The sequence below is a fragment of the Juglans microcarpa x Juglans regia genome, chromosome 3S, assembly GCF_004785595.1.
Source record: "Juglans microcarpa x Juglans regia isolate MS1-56 chromosome 3S, Jm3101_v1.0, whole genome shotgun sequence".
NCBI classification, from domain to species: domain Eukaryota; kingdom Viridiplantae; phylum Streptophyta; class Magnoliopsida; order Fagales; family Juglandaceae; genus Juglans; species Juglans microcarpa x Juglans regia.
Genome location: NC_054599.1, coordinates 9,550,914 through 9,561,866, shown reverse-complemented (window position 1 = coordinate 9,561,866; position 10,953 = coordinate 9,550,914). Strand labels below are relative to the sequence as shown.

At 32.6% G+C, this 10,953-nt stretch overlaps 1 protein-coding gene across 1 annotated transcript; it reads left to right on the top strand.

The window, feature by feature from the left end:
- Positions 1–1,388: 1,388 nt before the first annotated feature.
- On the top strand, positions 1,389–7,057 carry LOC121257156 (loganic acid O-methyltransferase-like). Its single transcript, XM_041158059.1, has 3 exons — positions 1,389–1,614; positions 5,084–5,743; positions 6,544–7,057. Exons 1-3 carry the CDS (start codon positions 1,468–1,470, stop codon positions 6,886–6,888), a joined length of 1,152 nt encoding a protein of 383 aa, XP_041013993.1. The 5' UTR covers positions 1,389–1,467; the 3' UTR covers positions 6,889–7,057.
- Positions 7,058–10,953: the final 3,896 nt, after the last annotated feature.

The window sequence follows — 10,953 nt, the reverse complement described above, 5'->3', positions numbered from 1 at the left end:
CTGTGTTCATTTGAGTTGTATCCAAATTTAAGTCTAGCCAAACATCCAAATACATAACTCTCAAATCATTAAATCTCACTCAACTCAAGATCTATTTACACGTGAGACTCACAATATTTTTCAGCTCAAGACCTCTTTACACAGGGGACCTACAACTTTTTTTAACTTTCTATAAATACATATAAACTCATCTTAACATCTAAATATATCTAAAATCATCTTACGTGGGCCCCACAAAACTCATTCTACCATCTCAACTCACTACTATTTATAAATAACTTAACTCATATCAGCTCAACTCAACTCAACATCCAAACGTTGCTTGGCCTTACCTATTTGTTGCCAATTTAACAAGTGGATTTGGGACTTATTTTCCTTCTGTCCCCATCAAAAGCCTAGCATGTCATTATATTGCAATTATATTAGTCACTATTAATTCAGGTTATCATGTGTGTGTGTGTGTATATATATATATATATATATATATATATATATATACACACACATATAGGATAATTTTATATGCAATCTGTGTGCATATTTTCTTTGAAAAAAAAGTGAGGGTCACTATTAAAAAAATATTTTTTTCATGTAAATTTTAGATTTACTCATTTTTTTAAAAAGGAGTATGCGCAAAAATTGCACATTCCAATATTGCAAATATCATTTCTCTATTTTATTTTATTTTTTATTATTATTATTATTTTTTTACAACCGAAAGAAAATTTGAACAGACAAGAAAAGTTTCTGAATTAAGTATTTAAATAGTCTCTCTGAGATTTACCCTTTTATCTTTTTGATCCTTCACTAAGTTCACTTTCCAATTTTTTTCATTGTGATCCTCGAATTTGATTCTTTTTCTTAAAAAAGAAAATAACTCTAGACTAGGACTAGCTCATTACATAATTCTAGACCACGACTCATCATTTTATAAAGCCATCCATAAAAGCAGTATTACATAAATATTACAAAAGCTAGGACTAGCTATAAGCTCGTTATAATAAGCTGTACCATCAAAAGCAACTAAGTTTTGTTTGTCTCTATCAAAGAATGGCAACCAATTAAGTAAATTCTTTTTATTTAATTATGAACCGAAAATGCATGTCTTTGATTTAAGTGATTTCATTATAATATAAATCCGCTTAAAATTATAGAAAACATTTAGACTACGACAGTAATTAGTCCGTGTGATTAATTAAGAATTGTAGAATTCAAATTTAAAGAATAAAATTTTTATTTTTTAATTAGTTGGCCGCAACTCTGGAGTCTGGACCCATGACTTAAACGCATGCATGATAATATATTCTGCATGCGTCTTTTACGGTGGTACCACTAGATGGCTGTTACCCTAGCTACCTAGCCCCAGCCTTCTCTTGTTGTATAAAATGCAAGCCACTCCCTCCCCCTCAAAACGATAACATCATACGTTCAGTACCAGTACTATCAACGAATAACCCACAAACTCAAATGGCAGATCAACAATTATTGCGAGATCATGATCATGATTTCAAGGTGAAAAGCAGATTAGATGTCACCAAAACGGTGTCGGAATATTCATTGCCTGTAAATGGTGGTCATGACAGTTGCAGCTACTCCAAGAATTCCTACTATCAGGTATGTTCAAACCCTAGCTTACTGCATCCGTGTCCGATCGAGGGGGAGAAAACGTTGTATTTTGTTTTTTTCCTGAGAAAAAAGTGGGCATATATATACATATATATGAATTTACATCCCGAATCATGATATAGTTTCAAACTACTTTATTCCTGAAAAGAATTAGTTAGTTAATTTTTCTCGGCATGATTGTCCAAAACGTGCTGGGTGATCTGATCTTGTATGCATGCTTATGATGTTCATGATCTTATTTATGAGTATAATATCATGATCATGTGGATGTACGTACGCTGAGAGATTGATTTGCTCATGTTTCGAAATCAGATGATGATCAAGAAATTTGAAACTATATTCTTCTTTCTTCTTCTTTTTCTGGTTCAGATTTTCAACTTTATTCTTAAATATTTTTTTAGATTTTGTTCTTAGTTTATTTTGTGGTATACATGATCAAGACATACAAATTAAGCATATAATTAAATTAGGTCTAAACATGAGGCCAATTACTTCCAAAGACCTTAAAGTCTTGTGGGAGAGATGCCTCCATCCACATTCATACATGATAGCAATTTCCATTGGAGTGACAAGAATCTAGCTAGCTTGCAAGAGTGGAGTACCATCTTTTCCATTTTGTACAAAGGTGGATGCAACTACTTATGTTGTTGATAAATAATACAATATATATATATATATATATATATATATATGTAGTTGCTTATAAAGAATAGAAAGAATATAATCACCATGATATGGTCGTCCCTCGAGCTCTAGCTGATCATCTAATTGATGATGGATGTTGCGTCCAATATTCAAGAGTACACTCACTCTCTCTCTAGGTCCACCCTAATCCTATTTAACTTGATGCCTATTTATAACCCTATTTACTTATCACTTTTTCTTTTTCTTTTTCCCGTTTAAATATTTGGAACTACCATGATCTACTCTAGCACTGTTCTTGCCACCTGCAAAAGCTCAAAGACCGAGCACTCTTCTGTCTTTGATAATTTGTTTGTATCGAGGTTTGAATTAGAAAAATTAGATATAATTTATAATTAATGATAAGTTTTGCTGAATAAAATATTAAAAACCAGAAATGAAATTTTGGATTTTGATAAGCTTAAAGGTCGAGTGATCATCATCTACTTAATTATGATCTACCAACCCTTTTTTTTTTTTTTTTTAATCTTTACTTAGCTTATCAAAAGTGTCAAAATGATTATGAAAATTAAATTTTATATATAAGCTACTATTTATTATCTTACACTTCATACATTATAAGAATATCCTCACATCCTATAAAAAAATACTCCCATACCTTATAAAAAAATTATAGATATGAGATGTGAAAATAAATAGTAACTAATACATAGAATTCCTTAATAATTATTTTGATATGAATTTCTGGTGAAACTTATCCACATGATACAAAGTTCAACCATCTTATGGGCAGATACATATATAACAAAAAAAAAAAAAAAAAAAAAATGCTTATGCTATCACAGCCATAAATCTGTTCTCTCATTGTACATAGGAAAAAAAATGTTTTTATTAGTTCATATATATTCATATTCAAATGCACAACATAGATATAAACGCAGATATGGACAAACCGACTTTTAAGAAAAGTGGTACTCAAACATATTTAATAAAAAAAAAAAAAACGAAAGAAAATTGTGAGACGTAACAAGAGAGAGAATGATGTTTACATTCACTTTGTATATTATTCTTGCCAAGAAAAATAAAGAGAGTAGTGCATTAATTATAAAATATAAAACAAGCATTTATTATAAGTTTCCTAGCTAGCTAGCTAGGCTAGCTCCATTGCACCTACCCGTCTGTGTTGATTGATACTGTCACTCTTTGCCTACAGTAGACATGACCCTCACAACCCGAGGTGACTTTAATATTCAAACTCGAGACCATAAAAAAAAATTTGAAGACAAAGCTTAGACCTTACGAAAGTGGAAAGTATATTTCTTGGTTTTCCAAGCGCCAATGCTATATTTTATATCTTACTGATCCTCTCACACAAGTAATTGAGGCCTACAATAAATAAATTTTAGTAATAACACGAGACAATAAGATTTAAGTAGTTCGCTTAAAGAAAAGTCTACATCAATTGGCAGATACGACGATCTTGAAGAAATTCACTAATAAAAAAATAGAATACAAAAGGATGGTAACAAATCAAAATCATTCAAATCTAAAGTCTTAATAAACCCAAGCCGAAGAATCTGATTATAGAGAAATACTCATGATTAATTGACTATCTTACTGATCTGCGTATATCTCTTCATGTGCTCACTCCCCTTTATTCTCAACATTAAGATGCATTCTTATATAGACAAGAGTTACACATTTTAGATATGAGGATAGACAAAGCATGGCAAGCCTTAAATTGGGTAAACAAATCAAATCTTGCACATATATAGGAGCTGCGATATGTTTCTTTCTTGGGTTACAAAACATGCTTGCAAAGAAAAAATGGTTTCCTTTTGACATAGAAGACAAGCCAGTACTTCACGTACGTATAGGAATTACAACAAATAATCAAGCTTAAGCTAGCTAGCCTTGTACATGAACGAGTTTCACAAAATGCATAGCGTTTGCGCGTTTTTATATGATATATGTTGATGGTCATTAACTCAACCCTGCATGCAACCAAAGCAATAGACTATAGTTATCATAAAAACTTCATTTTCCAAGAGGTGACATAAATTAACTAGCTTCAACTAAGACATCGTATAAAATTCTATCTCTTTCGAATGGGCAAGCACTTAATTCACATAACACCTCAAAGGAGATCAAGGGCTTGTCCCTTTACTACAAGAAAAAATAGTATTTGCGATGTACTATTTACGACGAAAACAGACTCATTTTGACAGGAAATAGTTGACTACAAATAAATAATTTTCTTGCAGTGAGCTTATGGATTCAGCTGGTAAACTCGTTAATTGGATTACTCTGAATTGATTTTGCATATCTACTTGCCAAAAGAATTTAGTCGACTCAGTCATTGAGCAAATACATTTTTTGTTTTGTTTTGTAGTTAGTAATGTTGGAAAGATATATTTACAGCCTATTTGGATATTAAGAATATATTAGAATATCTGTGAATAGTAGTGAAATAGTTTGAGTTAAAAAATTTTATTGAGTTTTAGGAAACAAGAGAAAAAATTGAATAAAAATATTATAAAGTTAAAAGTTTGAATATAACTTTTTAATATAATTTTTATTTTAAATTTTGGAAAAATTGTATCATTTTTTGTGTCTAATTTGGAAGTTTAAAAAAGTTCTAATGATTAGATAGTGATTAGATAAAAAAAATTAAGATTTGAAATTGAAATTAAAGTGTTTTATGTTTGAATGATGTTTAGAAATAAAATATTTAAAAATATCTGAAAATACCTGATGACAGTTGTGTCCTCAAATGAACCCTTAAAATAATTCTGTCTGTACTATTTGAGCGCAGAGACTATCAGCAAATGTTGAAAAGAGAAAAATTGACGAGGAAATTGCCGAGAAGCTTGATGTCTTAAACTTCTTGTCTACTTCGAAAACAATTCGTATAGCAGATTTGGGATGTGCAACGGGGCCAAATACATTTAATGCAATGCAAGACTTGATTGAAGCTATTGTTCACAAGCACAATTCCTTATGCCCTACTTCTCCACTGCCAGAATTTCAAGTCTTTTTTAACGACCAAGCCTCAAACGACTTCAATTCTCTCTTCAATGCTCTTCCAGCAGAAAGACAATACTTCGCAGTAGGTGTGCCAGGTTCTTTTCATAATCGGTTATTTCCTGAATCCTCTCTCCATTTTGTGTATACTTGTTATGCACTTCAATGGCTATCTGCTTTGCCTGAAGAGTTGAGTGACAAGAACTCTCCAATATGCAATAAGGGAAGAGTTCATTATACAAATGCCCCTCATGAAGTGTTGAATGCTTATTCAACTCAATTTGCTATGGATGTGGAGAACTTTTTGAATGCTAGGGCAAAAGAACTTGTTCCTGGAGGGATGATGGTAATGATCTTATCAGGTATTCCTACGGGAATGCCTTATTCTGAGATCCCCACTGGTATAATGTTTGATTTTATTTCTTCAATCCTGATGAATATGGCAACAGAGGTAATTTAATGTTCTTGCCATCACTTGATCTCTCTCTCTCTCTCTCTCTGAACCTTCATGCATTTCTATAAAATTAGCTGATTAATATTAATTCATGATTTCACAAAAATAAATTCGTAACTTTATATGATATGTTAAATTTATTTTACAATAAAAGTAACTTTATAATCTAATGTGTCATGCACGTCAAATACACACACGTACACCAATTGGCATGCTAGTAGTCATTCAACCTGGCCTCCAAATTATATGGGTGGAAGAGATCATTTTCTAACCATTTTTCTGAGTATCATATATAAAGTAAGGCTCTGCAATTAATACATACATAGATACGTGCTTAATTACAATAAAGGGAAAAAAATGAAATCACATTCTTATATATTTCTTGAAGGCTCATTTGTTTTCGCAGATGAGATGAGATGAGTTGGGATTAAAGTTAAAAAGTTGAATAAAATATTGTTAAAATATATTTTTTAATATTATTTTGTTTTCAGATTTGAAAAAATTGAATTGTTTATTTTATTTTGTATTGAAAATTAGAAAAATTGTAATGATTAGATAAGATAAGATGAAATGAAATGAAATGAGATGTTTTCTGAAAACAAACAAGACGTAAATGCATCAAGATAAATGCATCGGGACAGGACGAATGAATTACTGATCATGATTAGGCAACACGATTTTGACTTCATCTACCTGAGTGCATGCATGCATACTGTTTCAAACATCATCATGTGCTGGGATGCATGCAGCGTGTTGCATGGGGTAATACAAATTAACATGGCAAATATTGGTCACAGGGACTTGTTAATGAAGATGAAGTGGACTCTTTCAACATACCATTTTATGCTGCCTCTCCTGAGGAGATGACAGGGCTGGTTAAGCGAAATGGGTATTTTAGCATAGAAAGGATGGAGTTAACGAACCCAGCAACATGGTTGGGGTCAGGCCCAATTGACATTCGGGCATGGATGATGCATGTTAGGGCTGCCATGGAGGGCATCTTCACCGAACACTTTAGCAGATCAGAGATTATTGATCAAATGTTTCAACAAATGACTGAAAAACTCTCCGACTGTTCTGAGGATTTGAAATCAAGATCGCAGGAAAAAGTTCAACTCTTTGTCGTCTTGAAGCGCAAATGATGCATGAACTATATATATATATATATATATATATATATATATATGATTTGTGTGACTTATTTCTTGCTGATATTGTACCTTGTGATCGATGGTTAAGCACTTTTGTTGCTAATATGCTCATGCCCTTTCTAAGGCCAGGTTTTGCAACGTGAATAAAAATAAATAATATCTCCATTAATTTCCTATATATATAAATATATATATATATATATATATGCCTATGGCCGATTGGTTGGAATTTAAATTTATTTTTTTTATAAGAAAAATAATTTGTACAGTTCTAAGTTGTGGAAACCCCACACAATAGTACTACTCCGTTTGATAAAAGAGAAATGCTAGTATGCCACCTGAGTTTGCCCCCTCACTTTAACCCTTCATGTATTTTTTAAAAAAAAATATTTAAATATGTTAAAAAAATATGAAAATAAAAAGAAAAAAAATAAAAATAAAAATTTGTGTTAGGCGGCACGCCCTACAGTCATTGTTAGACGGTAGCCTAGCACTATTCTCGATAAAAATAGACATATTTGAGACTCAGAAGAAAAATTTTATCTTTTAATGTTTTTAGCATTAGTTGATCATAAACCTCTATTAGTTTGGGAGTAATACTACCTACCCACCATCCCTTTTACCCATTTAATTAGAGATTAAAAAAAAAAAAAAGAGAATTTAATCAAGAGGCAACTCTCCGCATAATAAGCTAGTCAAATTGTACATTGACACAAAAGCATATCTATGTTTTATGTCTCCTATGTTCACTACAACATATTAGGGAGAACAGGGAGAAGAAGAGGGAGGGGAGGGTGGGGGCACGAGGTGTCATAAAACCCTAAATGCAAATGATGTCATTCGGTATATTAAATCAAATTAAATCAAACTAGGTCGTTTCATTTTAATTTTTTTCTAAACCATAATTATAAAATGATATCGTTTAAATCACTCAAGTAAAAGGGGTGTCATTATACATAAGATATATGTAATTATATATATATATATACATATATTATATTGGCCGGTTCGGTGGTTTGCATATGGTTTAAATCGAGATCGACCAGGCCCACGTCAATTTCTACAATTTTCTACCATCGGTCGACCGATTCTCCACCTGTTTTAGCCGGTTCTAGACTCCGATAGCCGGTTCCAATTGGCGACAGTCAGTCTAGTACAGTCCTACTCAAATTTGTTTTGTTTGCTATAAATAGCACTACAAGAAATACGCATATTTTCGACGATAAACAATCGCCACTAAAAGTATAATAATCGCCACAAATAAATATTAGCGGCTCATTTAACATCATCAGAAAGGCACCACAATTGTCGAGTGAAAAAAAAATTTGTAACGCAAAATGAAAGCACCGAGTTGAAACATTATTTGCGACAACAAACGGTCGACAAAATAAGTATGTAAACACGCCAAAAAAGTATTTTATGCGACTCCATATTCCTCATTGGAAAATAGCATTTGTGGAGAGAAACAATCGTCGCAATTTTAGTTTTTTATATGCAATTTTTTTACTGCAGATTAAAAATTGCTGAAAAGGGTGCTATTTCCGCGAGACACTTTTGCCGTAAAAAGCATTTCCATCATCGATATCTAGTATTTGCAACGAGATAGACTCGTCGGAAATGATAAGCCTCTCTGGAATTTTTTTCCTTTAACTCGCCAGAAATGGATTGAGATTTTTTTCCTGTTTCAATTATACAATTCAGCCTACTTCAACATCAATTTAACCCATGATACATCTTATCAGTTATATTTCCTAATAAGCATTACAATATCATGAATTGATCATCATTGAAATAAATATAGATGGTTTAAACATCCCTGACATCATACATTAATGAAAAGTACTCAAATTGAAATTCATGATAGTTTAGTCTAAGTACTACTTAATACCCCACAATAATCAATAGTTTTTTATAAGTGTCCTCCCATCTTCAATATAGGGTAACTAGAGTTTCCTGAGCAACCCTTGAGCATCCCTTGGAAGCTACTGACCTTCTTCATGATCTCAAAACTACATTCTTCAACTCTTCTTCTCAAAACTTGATGCCTTCTTCATTGATGTCAACTGTTGCAAACATGTACATTTTTCTTTAGTTCTCAAAGTCAACCACAATGTACATTCATCATTTCCATGTGAGTGAGAGAGGGAGAGAGAGATGCAATGGGCTAGCTAGACAGGTTGTTTGATCGATCAAATAGAAATTGACTAAGACTGCTAGCACTAAATAGATTAATTGAATCTTGACTATTCATTCGCATGGAAAACCCATTACAGAAAAAACATTCATGCACATGGACCACCTTATATTAATATAAGCACTTATATATATAGCATGATGCATGCAATACAATTCACTTGCATTGAATTCATCTAACAAAATAATCAACTTAAATATACCCATAAACAATGTTGCATTTATGGGTATATTTTGCAACCTATGTCTACAAGGCATACAAAGGCAAAATAATACACCTGAGTTCTGCAAATCACTTGCACCTCAGATCAACTAGAATACATGGCCTATGTAATCAATGAAATTTGCAATACATTGAAATGTGCCAAAGGCCTTTTTACTTAATTGGCAAGTACATATATATGCTCCACTTCTCAGTTTAGCATGGTTTTACAATGGCAAAAGGGGTAAACATATACACAAGGGATAATGAAAAGGTTAGGTGAACTTCAATTTATAAAAGCATGTTGCTGATATACATAGATTAAATTTAATCTATGGATGGAATAAAATGGGTTGAACTAAAATGGCATAAAGTACACATATAGAAATTAGCATCAAACAACGTAAAATCGATCATTATTTTAATTGTATATCTTATTATTATAAATGGATCTTGGCCAGTAAAAGAGGAAAGACTTGATAAATTCAAATGAGAACTGGGATAATATGCAAATTATGGTATGTAGAGATTGTACCAACTCTGAGTGCAGGACACATATCTGGTTCCCAACTTTACAAGGCCCTATTGATCCCCAATCGAATTGCTCCTGCAATCAAATCCATCTAAGTTCTTCCATATTCACAAATGATCAAGGTAAGATGGCAAGTGAAAAGTTCAAGCATAATTAGTATGAACATTCCAACACGTATTAAAGCATGGGATTGAATGCACATGACATTACCATTTACATTGCATACAAAAGAGAAGATGATATTAGGTACAAATAAAACTCTATCATCAAATAAATAATATCCAATAAAGTTCTCACGAAAGGTGGTTAATATTCTGACCTTAAAACCAACACCATACCAAGCATCATGAGGCAGAAGAAGGAACATAATAGGAAGTGTTTGTTAAGGCCTTCTAGATCAAAATCCTTGCCACCACGTATAGCAAACTGTGGCAAAAGTGAAAGCAACTAGTAAAAGCCGTCTTGTGAGGAGTTCCAAATCAATGGAAACTCTTCAAAGCATACAGACTACCCCACAAAAAACTTGTTTCCCAAAAAATAGGTCTGCCTATGCAGGACCCTGAGTCTTTCTATAAGAGTCTCCTTGGGTCTGCCTTTGTGATTCCATGTATTGACTCATAAACTTATCGTACTCGGCTTGCTTCTCCAACAATAGGGCTACGTTTTGTTCTACTGCTTCAAATTGATTCTTATAAAACTCCACATCTTTCATATATTTATCTGCACGTTGAGTTAATGCTGCAAATCTTTTCTCAGTGTGATGACGAGATGGCTCAGGAATAACCATTTCCCCCAACCCCCTTGCATACCCTGGCTTGTGGCCCAATACCTCCCTAAAGATTGATGAAGCAGCTTCCTTGTTTCACTTTTCAAGCTCCAACTCAGACAACTTGCCAACCATCTCGTTTTATTCAAGTTAGCAAAATTAAAAATGTTACTGCTCTTAATATGGAATAAAAGGGATACATATATAACTCCTTGGCATGGAATATGTTTGACTTATTCAATCAAACTTACTCACATATTGATTTTCTGTTGTTAGAGTCACAAAATTTCCCTTCTTCTTACTCCACCTTACATCTTTGAAGAAATCAACCAAATGCCCATCACTCTCACTCTCAAACTACAA

What these genes read in the sequence shown, in the direction of transcription:
- LOC121257156 (XM_041158059.1), top strand. Translation starts at nt 1,468, where the DNA reads ATGGCAGATCAACAATTATTGCGAGATCATGATCATGATTTCAAGGTG. An exon ending in CCAAGAATTCCTACTATCAG is followed by an intron (nt 1,615 to 5,083) that starts GTATGTTCAAAC and finishes ATTTGAGCGCAG; the next exon opens with AGACTATCAGCAAATGTTGA. An exon ending in TGATGAATATGGCAACAGAG is followed by an intron (nt 5,744 to 6,543) that starts GTAATTTAATGT and finishes TATTGGTCACAG; the next exon opens with GGACTTGTTAATGAAGATGA.